The 13,450-nt window shown below is 44.8% G+C and overlaps 2 protein-coding genes across 2 annotated transcripts in view; both read left to right on the forward strand.

Annotated features, from left to right (window-relative positions):
- Positions 1–290: 290 nt before the first annotated feature.
- On the forward strand, positions 291–7,425 carry fam189b (family with sequence similarity 189 member B; the record flags this gene model as incomplete). The annotated part of the gene is made up of 12 exons (XM_080857454.1): positions 291–398; positions 693–809; positions 1,406–1,513; positions 1,756–1,916; positions 2,034–2,133; positions 2,977–3,049; positions 3,881–4,160; positions 4,469–4,797; positions 5,186–5,251; positions 5,526–5,695; positions 6,751–6,885; positions 7,171–7,425. The coding sequence occupies exons 1-12, from the start codon at positions 303–305 to the stop codon at positions 7,423–7,425; spliced, it is 1,890 nt and encodes a 629-aa protein (XP_080713580.1). The 5' UTR covers positions 291–302.
- A 4,543-nt stretch (positions 7,426–11,968) lies between these two features.
- Positions 11,969–13,450, forward strand: part of nbn (nibrin) — an 11,721-nt gene continuing 10,239 nt past the window's right edge. Inside the window, exons 1-4 of the mRNA XM_080857693.1 lie at positions 11,969–12,087; positions 12,416–12,537; positions 12,935–13,062; positions 13,234–13,393. Coding sequence (XP_080713819.1) covers positions 12,057–12,087; positions 12,416–12,537; positions 12,935–13,062; positions 13,234–13,393 — 441 coding nt within the window. The 5' untranslated portion in view covers positions 11,969–12,056. The remainder of the gene's footprint in view (positions 12,088–12,415; positions 12,538–12,934; positions 13,063–13,233; positions 13,394–13,450) is intronic.

Here is a 13,450-nt window from a genome sequence, read left to right on the forward strand (position 1 = left end):
TGTGTGTGTGTGTGTCTGTCTGTGAGGGTGTGTGTATGTCTGTCTGTCTGTCTGTCTGTGAGGGTGTGTGTGTGTGTGTCTGTCTGTCACTGATCTTAAAACTGTGTCCTCAGGTGGTGGCGTCTGGAGTGGCCGGAGTGGTTTCCTGGAGGCGGCCTCTGACTCTAGTGGTATATAACTGTGTGTTATTCAATGTGAAAGCACAATACCCACTTCAGTTGTTCCATATGTGTTAAAATACTAACTCACGGGAATTCATCACATAAATACTGTATGTGTGTATTCCACAGGTCTCTCTTTTCATGCTGCTGTCAGCGGTGTGTGTGATACTCAGTCTAGCTGGCTCCATGCTCTCATGTCAGAATGCTCAGATGGTCAAATCCCTCCTCACTTGTCAGGTAAGCACTTCTCTTCTCTTCTCTTCTCTTCTCTTCTCTTCTCTTCTCTTCTCTTCTTTTCTCATCTCTTCTCTTCTCTTCTCTTCTCTTCTCTTCTTTTCTCATCTCTTCTCTTCTCTTCTCTTCTTTTCTCATCTCTTCTCTTCTCTTCTCTTCTCTTCTTTTCTCTTCTCTTCTCTTCTCTTCTCTTCTCTTCTCTTCTCTTCTGTGTTATTCAACAGGTATTGTATTTTATCTGTCTTTACATAGTCTCTCTTCATAGACATGTGTGTAAATGTCTCTCCCCTTGCACAGGTGGAGAATGGCCTGTGTGTTTGCTGTGATCCTAAGGACACTTGTTCTCTGTCAGAGGACGATACCTTGGTCCTCTACCTGCATGCAGACTGTCACTCTGTGCGACACCAACTTAAGGTGTGTGTGTGAGAGAAAGAGAGAGAGGGACGGTAGTGAGGGTAAAGTGTGTTCTATGTGGATGTGGATACGAAGGAGATAGCAAACACTGCCTGTTGATGCTTCAGTCCCATCTATTATTTTCTTCATACAGAAGATAGAGAAGATAGCATACAGAAGATAGCATGTTACGGCACTGCCTCATGATTCTCTTGTTTAGCCTCTGATAAAGTACGGTTTGTTGCCAAGTAAACACACGACTCACCATGGATGGACACATTATTTCTGTATAGCTCATTTCCGTCTCTGTGTGAGATGTGTTAGTTAGATGCTTAGCATGTGTGAGTTATTCTCTTAACATGTGTGAGTTTGACCTTCAGTGCTGTGTCTAAGATCTGAACGTGTATTTGTTCTCTTTGCTTAGTCTGGGATATTTTTCCTGGATGTTCTTAACTCTCTTTCTCTCTCTCCCTCCCTCTCTCTCCCTCCCTCTCTCTCTCTCTCCGCGCGTGTGTGTGTGTGTGTGTGTCTGTGTGTGTGTGTGTGTGTGTGTGTGTGTGTGTGTGTGTGTCTGTGTCTGTGTGTGTGTGTGTGTGTGTGTGTGTGTGTGTGTGTAGGACCTGTTGTTCAGTGCCTGTGGCCTCAGCATTCTCTCAACTATCATCTGCACCCTCTCTACAGTCACGTGCAGTATACACATCTTCTCTTTGGACCTGATGCACCTGGTGTGTGCTCTACACATGGACATGCAGACACAGACACTGACACATGCATGCGCACAACCATTTATGTGTTTGCATTTATTTGAAATTTAAACATACACACTTACTTTACAGAGCTACAGAGAAAACTGACTTGGAAATGTATCTTCTTCTCTCTCTCTCTCTCTCTCTCTCTCTCTCTCTCTCTCTCTCTCTCTCTCTCTCTCTCTCTCCCTGTCTCTCTCTCTCTCATTCTCTCTCTTTAGCTGGCTCCTCACCGCTCACGGTCCGTTAACCCAGAATGCACCACTCCCCAGGATGCCTTCCTTACCAACATGGTGGACTTTGAGGAGTTTGTTCCGCCTATACCCCCGCCGCCCTACTACCCACCTGAGTACACCTGCAGCTCTGAGACCGACGCACAGAGGTGGGGCCAGCACCTGTCAATCAATCAGCACATGCTCACAAACCTGTCTGTTATTTCCCTACTGATTCAGAATCTTTCTTGCCCTCCATACTTTTTATCTCCCCCCCCTCTCTGCAGTATTACGTATAATGGGTCAATGGAGAGTCCGGTGCCACTCTACCCCACAGATTGCCCTCCCCCCTATGAAGCAGTGATGGGCCAAAGAGCAGCCAGCCAGGTGTGTGTGTGCGTGTGTGTGTTTGTGTGTGTGCGTGCGTGTACGTGTGTTTGTGTGTGTGTGTGAATGTATATTTGGGTGTATTTTTGTGTGCATTTTTATGTGAATGTGAATGTTTGTGAACACTAACAGCATTTGTTAGCGTGTATGTGTGTGTGTTCTTGTTCTGGGATTGTGTATTTCCTCAGTCTGTGTGTGTGTGTGTGTGTGTGTGTGTGTGTGTGTGTGTGAGTGTGTGTCCGTGTCCGTGTCCGTGTGTATCAAACTCCACACACTGGCAGTATAGAGAATCTGCAACATAATGTTTCTCCTGATGGCCAGTGGCTGCAGATGGGCGCTCCACTCCTAACAAAAGCCATATTCTGCAGCCTGGCACGCAAACGCCAGCTTCAGCACTTTATGGCCAGCAAGACTCCCGTCGCCTTTGGCATCTCAGCTCTCCTGCTGCACCTTCTTGGAGAGCCAGGGTCATTTAGGCATTCAGTGGACACCCTTGAAAAACTGTGGAAAGCAACTGTTTTCAGCAAACTCATAGTCGAAGGCTACTGTTCCGCTGACTGCACCTAGACGTTTAAGTTGTTTCTTGCTCGCACAATAAGATATCCTATTTCAACAGCTTTAAAAAAATAAAAATAAAAAACATATTTTAAGTTCAGAGATAAACATTTTCCTCCGTGTTCTGGTGTCTCACAGAGTGTTTCTCTCACACGGTGCTTTACTATGCACCCAATGGGATGTGGCTGAAGGGCCAAATGTAGTTAAAGACTGTAGACACTCTACTGTAATACCTCTGATATTGTGAGATATGTAAGACACTGTCTGTTACCCCATCTCATCTTGTAGGCCACAGTGTTTGATACCCATGCCACAGAACATTCTGGAGAAAGAGGAACATCCACAGGCTTCAGTGGTGAGGGTGAGTAGAGATGGATTTATTTACAGTGGGCATTTATCTCTTGCTTCTTCTTGTTCTTCTTGTTCTTCTTTTCTGTTTTTGGAAAGCGTGTGGTAAAATCTAAATATTTCGTACACACTTACGCCTTACTTCATATGCTAAAAATGAAGAAGGTTTGGTCCTATACCCGTGCAGAGAGAGAGATGACATTAAACACATTTAGTAACCTGATGCCATTTCCTGGCTGTGTGGCTAATGATATCTCCCTGTGTGGTTTGAGTGGAATTGTGATGTCAAACGAGATTGAGATTAGTCAGAATGGCCTCATGTGCTTTGAAGACCCTTTGCTATCAACATAATCTAATGATGTACTCTAACACCCCCCCTCTCACTGCCCCCCCCCTCTCTCTGTTACTCCCTATCTGTTTTTCTCTCTTCCTCGGTCCCTCTTTCTGTGTCTCTCTCTCTTTCCTTGTCTCTTTCTCTATCTGTCTTGCTTTCCCCCTCTCCCCCCCCTCTTTCTCTCTCTCTCTGTTACTCCCTCTCTGTTTCTCTCTCTCTTCCTCTGTCCCTCTTTCTGTATGTCTCTCTCTCTTTCCTTGTCTCATTCTCTCTCTGTCTTGCTTTCCCCCTCTCCCCCTCTTTCTCTCTCTCTCTGTTACTCCCTCTCTGTTTCTCTCTCTCTTCCTATGTCCCTCTTTCTGTGTGTCTCTCTCTATTTCCTTGTCTCATTCTCTATATGTCTTGCTTTCTCCCTCTCTCTGTCTCTCTCCCCCCCCCCCCCTCTCTCTAACTTTTCCTCTCTCTCTCTCTCTCTCTCTCTCTCTCTCCCTCTCTCTCTCTCCCCTCCAGTATCGATGGACAGTGGCTCCCTCCTCATGTCTGAGATCGTGGACATCCCTGACGACAGCTCGCCCTCTGAGGACTCCTGCCTGCTGGAGGTGGGGGTTAGCATGGTGCGCCGTCGGGGCACAAGCGAGGGGACGGACGGCGGCGAGTACGTCTGCTTCCGCTGCCCCACGCCCCAGCCTTCCGAGGGCTCGCCAGTTGCGACCCAGCCCAGACACTGCTTCCGCGGGGAGAGGTCAAACTCCTGCTCCTCCCCTAGCACCTACAACACCTCCACCTACAGGTCAGGAGGAGATATGGCACATATCCATTCTCCTTATTGATGATGGGTTAATGTGGTGATATATTTAACCAGAAGGCAAAAATCTATCAACTATCCTTCTTCCTACCTGTCAGACTATCTATCTATCTATCTATCTATCTATCTATCTATCGGTCTGTCTGTCTGTCTGTCTATCTATCTATCTATCTATCTATCTATCTATCTATATATCTATCTATCTATCAATCTATCTAGCTACATGTTGATGTAGTATTGCTCTCTCCTGATTTCTTCACCTCTCCTCTACTCTCTGCTTCTCTCCTCTCCAGGTCTCCCCTCTTGCACAGACAGGCTGTGCTGGCCAGTAGCTGTTCCCAGTTGGAGCAGCTCAGTGTCGCCACCAGAGCCTCTCAGTGCTCCTCCATCCCAGAGATCAGACTCCACCCGTCCACGCCGTCACGGCACGACTCCTCCCACAGCCACGCCCCCGCATCTGCTGCAGCTCAGACTGATGCTTCAGATCGCCGTGGCAACCCTCCTATGATACCGCTCCAGCGGCTGTGGCACACCAGTGGCCGCGGTCGGCGAGACAGCGATGGCCCCCTCCAGCTGGTGAGGTCCCACAGCGAACCTGGACTCAGCTCTTCAACCGACACAGGTAGTGTGTGTGTGTGTGTGTGTGTGTGTGTGTGTGTGTGTGTGTGTGTGTGTGTGTGTGTGTGTGTGTGTGTGTGTGTATGTGTGGGCATCTCTGATCAAGTTCAAGCCTGATTGTATGTGAATATGTAGTGATGTACAGTATGTGCATATAGTGTAAGTGTATATGCATTTGCATGCTGATGTGAACAAGTTTGTCTGGTTGGAGTTGGAGTTGGAGTCTGTACTGCTTTTTGTGTACACACACACAGCATACAACATGTTAGTGGAGTGTGTGCAGTTCAGTGCATTGTGTGTGTATGGTTTGTCATATTTTGTGCATGTATATACTTTGTATGGATGCATGACAGTGTACACCCTGATTCAGTACAAACTGCTTTCTCCTGCAGGTGAACTGAGTGGTCCTATTGGCAGTAAAGGTGTGAGTGTAGAGTCTCAGACGTCTACGGACACAGGTGAGAGGAACCACATACCGCACAGGTGGATGTGGTGTTACATCACTGAAGGCAGTGAAGTTATATTGTTTCATAGTAGAATCGTACAGTTAATTGTTTTGATTGACAAGTACAATTTACTTGTCACTTGAAACTAAACAGAAAAATTAAGCAAATCATGGCATATGGAGTTCAAAATTCCTTGTTACCTACGTCATTTTTAGCTTTGGCCTTCCTTTGAGTCACTATCACTCTTTGAATCACTATCACTCTTTGTGTGTGTGGTTTCCTGTAGGTCCTGGATCTGAGGCGTGTCTACTTCAGCGTAGCTCAATGGCGACCCCTCTCTCTCTCCCACGGAAGGGCAGTGTGAAAGCCCTCGCTGGGCACATGCCCTCCAAGCTGCCCCCTGGCACTCCGCTGCGTCTGCCCAAAGACTGCGCCCGCTCCCTCACTGACCTCAAGGTCTCTTCACATCTCTCTCTCTCTCTCACCAGCTCCAACCAAGCCCTCATACACTAACACTTAACAATTGCCCAAAACCCTCTCTCACTAACTCAACACAAACACTAACACTTAACAATTGCCCAAAACCCTCTCTCGCTAACTCTTTTTATACATACTCCAAAACACAAACACTTAACACTTACCCAAAACCCTCTCTCACTAACTCTTTTAATACATACTCCTAAACACAAACGCTTATTACTAATATTAACCCAAAACCCTTTCTTACTGATTTTTTAGTTCAAGCATTTGTATTTGACATTGATTTTGAAAAAAACATATCATATAAGTGCAAACATGTTACAAAGCACGCACATAGATATGTACAGCAGACCCACTACAGACCACTGAGAGCAGGTAAATATTACAGGGAATGATAGGCGAGATTAAAGATAGAGGTATGTCTTAAGTTCACCGTTTCAGCCATTCTTCTGTCTTTCTGGCAGAGTATTTCAAAGGCTGGGAGCATAGAAACTAAAAGTTGTCTCTCTATTTCCCTTTGGAACTGTTAAGAGTTTAGTGCCAGAAGACCTCAGGTATCTACTGGGTGTGTGCTTTGAGAGCATGTCTGACATTTATTCAGGTGCATGACTATGGCCTGATTTATAGACAAGTGAAAGAATCTTGAAATCTTCTGAAACTAACAGGTTACCAGTACATGATGTTAAGACTGGTGTGATGTCTTGTGTTGGTGAGGGCTTGTGCTGCTGCATTCTGTATTATTTGTAAATGACTAATGGCTTTTGTTCGGTACTCCTTAAGCATTAACGCTTAACACAAACATTAACCCAAAACCCTATCAATCATCCAGTCTTAACAATTTTGAAGGACTTTCTTTCAATCTTAGTCTAAATAAGAACCTTTAAAACAAACTGGAGCGTGATGTAGCTCTTTATCTAAGTTGTATGTGTTTCCGTATTTGTTGAGGCGTGTCTGTGCACACAAGCTATGTCAGGTTACTGTTTCTAAGCAAATATTTGATGACACTCGCTGAACTCTTGTGTTTCCCTCAGGTGACTCGGGTGCTGGTGGCACGCTTCCTGCAGCGCTCCAGGAGGAACCTGGCTCCTGCCGCTGAGCACTCTGGGAGCTGTAGTCAGGGGCCGAAGAGGCGTGCAGGAACTGAAGGCAATCTAGCCCTTGAGCAGGTGTGTCTATGAACGTATTGTTGTGTATGGCTGCAGTGTATCAAGCGATTGTTTACAACTAACATTTATTTCCAATGGCTATGAAGACGCTCAGAGAAAAGCATTCATTTAACTCATTTGTGATCCATTACCAAGTGAGAGAATTTTGCTATTTGGCCAAAGTGTCTCAAAATTAGTATTTAATAGTATTTTGTTGTGTTTGTGTGTGTGTGTGTGTGTGTGTGTGTGTGTGTGTGTGTGTGTGTGTGTGTGTGTGTGCGTGTGTGTGTGTGTGTGTGTGTGTAGGTGTTGCGGAACTCCTGGGGTGCCAGCCGAGGGCAGCAATACCAGCAACAAGTTCACCGCAATCGTCACCACCATTCCCACAGCGACAGTCGCCATGACGCCCAGCGGCGAAACGATGACCCGGCTGTGTGTGTGGAGGGCATCCACCTGCGGAGTTGCGGCGACCTAAGCTCCTCTTCCGCTGCATCGCTACGCAGACTCCTCCAACAAACTCATGGCTCCTCAGGAGCCCTGCACTCTGAATCAGCACTATAGAGAGAGAGACAGAGAGAGAGAAAGAGACAGGAAGAAGGAGATGAAGAGAGATAAAGGGAGAAAAGAAGAAATTAAGGGGGTGCAGGAAGAGATAGAAAGAGAAGGGGGATAGGGACAAAGAGAAAAATAAGTCTTAGATACGCACAGAAAGACAAAATGGTTTGAGTAAAGATGGCCAAACTACTGAACTTTGTGTGCTCGCTTGGATAAAGATATTTTGGTGGCACATCGTACGGAAGTGGTGTCTGGTTTCGGAGAACAAACTTATATAATGTAGAAGTTTAGGGGAGGTAAGAAGGAGAGAAGGGAGAGGGAAGGGAGGACTGAGTTTCAAGAGAACCAATGGCAAAGGAAGTGGGGGAGTGGGGAGAGAAAACAACTGAAAGAGAAGATTCCGGACCGATAGAGTGGGAGCAGAACTGTAACCACGGTGACAGAACAAGCAGTGTCAAAAACAGGCCCACAGGGGATGATGTGACAGTGTCATGACTTGATTCATTAAACTATTAGACTATTATGATGGCAAAAAAAGAACATAAAATAAAACTAGCTAATGTTCTTCATCCACCCTCCTGTAACTCCCTTGGAGTCCGGCGACCTCACAGACAGACAGTGGACGTCTTCAAATCCACACTCTACGCCTGGACCGCCACCGTCCACGCCCCCCCTGCGAATGACTAGGCAGTGGACAAGGGAGTGGACTTTGGGACAGAGCCTGTGTGAGAGCACAGGCAGCCCCTGCTAGTCGCCATTCTCTGGTGCTGACCCACAACTACACTCCTCCTCTCCCATCTGTCCGTCTCGTCTTTCTCCTGTTCATCATCTGTTCATCAGTCCTACCTCGGGAGCTTTGTTTTCATTCAGGACTGAGAGAAAAAGCAGCTTTCTAGAGATCACTTCCTAGGTGAATCACACGCAAACGCATATAGACACACACACACCACACACACACCACACACGCACACGCACACCACACACGCACACCATACACGCACACGCACACATATACACACACCAATCACAGTCAGAGCACTGAGATCCTGAATGCCACGCATCACGCATACCCATCTCCACTGCTGCTTACGGCTGCGCATCATTCTTTCATTCTTTCAGTTGATTGTACACAACCTCACATGTAACTGATCTATACATTGACCCAAACAGGAAACTTGGTAGCTTATACTGAATGTTTGTCATTATGGAACCAGCAGCTAGCGTCGCCATTGGTGCATCACTCGCCCCTGGATTCCAGCAGGTCCGTCTAAAAGCATCACATCCAAAAGAAAACATAGCACTCCTCGGCCGTCAGCCACATCAATCTCCCACCCGGCCGTTTTAAATACCTATGTTAGCTTTCTACAAGTGCATGTCTTTTTATGAACAAAAAAAAAAGAAAGAAACTGCTACAGTGGTAGAAGGAGGGAGTTTAAGGCTGTCTGTATGTTTATATGCACCTGAGCCACACTGCTCCTGCTATACCTATCTGTCCTCTGAATGAGGCTGCATGCTCTGCGGAAGCCTATTTGATCCAGTTTCTCTTTCTTTCTGTCCTGCTTTCTCCCCCTCTTTGTTACCCCCCACCTAAAGTCAAAGGAGACATATTGTACAGTATAGTTTTTTTCACTTGGTCAGAACGCCACTCCATATGTGTGTGGGTAGTGGATCTATCTAAGGCTGAGAACGTGGGAACATGTCAAAGTTTCTCCATTTCTGCAATCATTTTCCATTTTAGGAAAATATGATTGTAGACTCGCTGTAACAAAGCCAATTTCATTTGGAGTCTCCTGTGACAGCGCTAAGGGCCACATGTTTCTTAATGGCTACTAAATTCATCGTAACACCATTAAGAACTGAATAATGTGGAGACCTCTGTCTATACTCTGGAGAGTAGTGGTTCATCAGCCCTAATACAACACAAGTTCCCACAAGTAGACTTTATAATGATTTCGGAGACCATTTGAATTTTTTGGTGTAAAATATGTCTCCTTTAACTTAGAGCTAGTGTAGAAAGTAGGCTTTATTGGAGCAAATATGTAAAGAAATTGACAATGCTCTGACACAATGATGCAACCCACACAATGCCCCTGGTTTAATATGTGTAATAATGAGTGCAGATATTATTATCTAAATCCATGTATTGTAAGGGCCAAATTAATTTGACATGGATATAGGAAGGACCTGCAGTGTTGCTTTTTGCAACATTTTTTACGTCTTTTCAAATGCATATAATGGATAATATTGATGGTGCTGTATGACTACATTTGCCTACATTTATCTTTACAATATGATCAGCAGCAAGCTCCTTTCCTTCCAGAATTTGCTCCTAAATGTGAACTCGTAGGCTTGATTCCTTGAGCCTCACCCCACCGGTCATTTCATATATAACTGTCTGTACGCTGTTGGTTTTGGCTTTGGTCAAGGCTATGAACTTTTGAAGATTACTGTGTCCTGAGGTGTGCAAAAAAAATGACGTTAGAGCTTATATGTTTCTGGACAGAATGGAGCTTTTTTTATGTTAAAGAGTTGTTTTTAAAGAGCGCCCTCATGTGTTAAGGAAGGAATTTGGCCCACAGTCTTCCATTGCAGTGCACTGTTCTGCACACACACTGGGTAAAACCAGGGTTGTATCACCATCTGATTTGAAATACGCGTGCACAAACACACACACACACACACACACACACACACACAGATAATTGGTGTAAATAAATGACGTTGTAATGCACAACACAGACCACTCACAAATCCCCACCCTAACCTCTTGCCAATGCGCGCGCAAAGTCACACATGGGCACTTAAGACTCTTTCTTTCCAAAGCACTGAACTGACTTTGAACAGGAGCCCAAGGTTCTACCTCCTTTCTTGTACATTGATGGTAATGAGTAATTATAAGACTGTGGATAGTTGATATGAAGCCTGGACAAAAGGACATTACTGAGAATTGATGTTAATGAAGGTTTCAAAATAGGTTTCTAAATCAGGAACTTTTAATGCAAGTTATGTATTTAAATATGTACTGAATAAATGTAAAATTACACGTGCAGATGAGATGAAAAAATACAAATATAGGCCTACCTGGTGTGTGGTTTTGCATGTTTATTTCTTTATACAATTCTTGGATGTGTACAACAATAACAAAATCAAAGGTACGCTAGATATTGTAGGCTATCTAAAGTGTCTTTTTTTAACATGTGGTTTGACTTTAAAGTAACCCTGTAAAACCATTTGACACTTTTTGAGGTATGGTTTTAAAGGCAACTAGTTTTCGTACCATCCTCAAATAAATTTGTATAGCATATTGTCATGTGAAGTACAGATAAACACCTGTGTCTTCCCCACTAGCCATCCAGGATATGCCCTAAGTAGCCTAGTTCTCTAGCCTGACGATGTCATACTCATGATTCTAGTCAGAATATGAGTCTGATACCGGACCTTTGGGCTGTGATTATGGGGCGTGTTTCAACGAACCAGGAAAGAAAATGCCTATTCGCTGAATTGGATACCTAGAACCAATCAGAGCAACGTAGTAGCCTATTACCATCTGATAGATTAAACTTTTACCTGATCCCTAGGAAGGACGGCAAAAACATCTTTTCAATGACAAATGCCTTAATCGCGTTTCTCTGTTCCTCTTTCAAAATGAATGCGCTGTCAATGTCTGTTGAGATATGCCTGCTCACGTTAATTAATTAGCATTAAGGCTACAAGCTACAGTTTATTTCGATGGGTTTTTTGTGTACACGTTAGCAATGATATAACAATAATGGTCTAGAGAACTTTAGTTAAGACAAACAATACTCTGTAACATTCGTGTTGCACATGCACAACTAACTGAGTCAATGTAGACATTAAAAAGTCGTGTAGATAGCTTAATTCACATAAAATATTCCCCACTAAGCACCCGAGATGCGGCCATCTTGGTCGGAGTTCGAATCTATCTACTGGTTAATTCAACTCAAGCGTTGGTATCTGTCCATCAACGTATAAAGCCCGCCCTGCCAATTTGATTGGTCCGGTTTGATCCTACCGATGAAACTCTCTCCCAATTAACCCAGAGCCAGACCAAATCTCCCTGACAAAAAATTTTGTGGGCGGGGTTTGGGCTGGTATCCAGGCTACTAGTTCTCTGTACCGGGCTGGAACTCCCTGCAAAAAAAAAAAAAAAAAAAGCTTTACACGAATGACATTGCCAGCTATACTGCCAAAAGACACCAGCTAGTGTTTGGCAAGCTATCTGTGTCAGTTAGGCTGTTGGAGGTGTTTGCAGGCCTTTTAAGTAGTTAGCTTACTAGTTTTGGAACAGAACTTCGTATTGCTGCTTTAAATTCGGTTGGACGTTGGGGTCCTTTGCTCCGGCTGTGGTTACTTTTATGATGAACTCGGACTTTTATTTTGAAATACGTTAATGAACAGGAAACTATGATCAGATTTGGCGCTGCCAAAGTTCGCTGAAACTGTCCCTGGCTAGTTCGTTTCCCTTCTTTCTTTCCGCCCATTGGTATAGTACGCAATTAACGTTACAAAACTGCAATGTAGAGTGACACAATAAAGTTCACTGCAAGATCAAACATGGACAAGTATACGTGTGGAGACCACTGAACGCGTCAACTGTCAAGACAGCTGCGGTCGCAATGTGGAAGCTGGTACCCCTTCAATCTGGAGGTAGGTTAGGTTGTGGTTTCGTTTCTTGACTCAGTCGTTTGTCTGATCAAGATACCCTTTCAAACAGTGGATTTCCGTCAACCCGATATGCTAAATAAAGCTAATTTTGCTCTTGACTCGCAGATCTTAATCACAGGCTGACTTTGCCTTGCCAGTTAACTTGACGTTACAAAGTGGCTAATGTGGCAATAGTATGAGCTGCTATTTGTGATAATATAGGCCGTTGCTTCATACTTATCCAGTAGGCCAGCTAAATTGCCCTGTAAAAATGCTCAGATGTTTGATGGCAACGTAACCAGTGGAGTTTTATACATCCGTGGGTTTTCAGGGGAGCCCCTCTACCTACTGCCTGGGAAAGAGTATGTTGTGGGTCGCAAGAACTGTGACATCCTACTTGGCAATGACCAGTCCATCAGCCGTGCTCACGCTCAACTATCCCTCAGCAACCAGGTAAGTGACGTCAGCTTGTCATGACGAGGGGTCAAAAAGCCTTGCCGGTCAGCTTGTTTAATCTGTACAGTCACACATGTTGCTAAAGTAGTTGTTGTTTTTTATGATACCCATGCTGTGTGGTGCATACAGTTCCATACGGTGACATCTGTCAGGCGTTGGTCATTGATCTTTTGCTGACATATATCCATGGGCAGTTTAGAGAAGACATGGTTAATAATCTTGAGCATGGAATGGATCGTTGTGGAGGACGACGGTGTGTAATTGTGTTTGGAGTGAATGAGTTAATAACAATTTTCCTGACACAAACATCCATTCCCTCAAAAGTGTGTGTGTGTCTGTGTTTCCTCATTTGCCTGTTCTACTATAATAACTCTGTGCTACTTTCCCCATACAGGCTCTGACATTGAAGGACAACTCTAAGTATGGCACTTTTATCAACGATGCACAGCTGGCAACCGGCACTGTTCAGACACTGAACTCTGGAGACAGGTTGACATTTGGGGTCTACCAAAGCAAATTCAAGTAAGTGTGAGTGTGTGCGTATGTGTGTGTGTGTGTGCGTGCGTGTGTGTATGTGTTTGTGTGAAAAAGAGCAGGTAGACAGACAGACAGATTGTGAGTGGTGTAACAGTGGTAAATAAGGCACATGTATTAAAAAAAGAGCAAGACTGAAACGGTTTCCCCTTCCATCAGGGTTGAGGTGGTGAGTCTGAAGGTGTGTTCCTCATGTTTGGACAACGAACGCAAGGCGGAGTTATCCCAGGCCCTCTCCTCATTGGGCGGCCGGTTGGTGAACTCATGGGACCAGGAGTGCACCCACCTTGTTATGCCTTCTGTGAAGGTCACCATTAAGGTCAGTTGAAGAGCGCATGGCCTTTTCATTCATTCATTCATTCATTCATTCATTCAT

Source organism: Sprattus sprattus, assembly GCF_963457725.1.
Source record: "Sprattus sprattus genome assembly, chromosome: 19".
Classification (NCBI taxonomy): domain Eukaryota; kingdom Metazoa; phylum Chordata; class Actinopteri; order Clupeiformes; family Clupeidae; genus Sprattus; species Sprattus sprattus.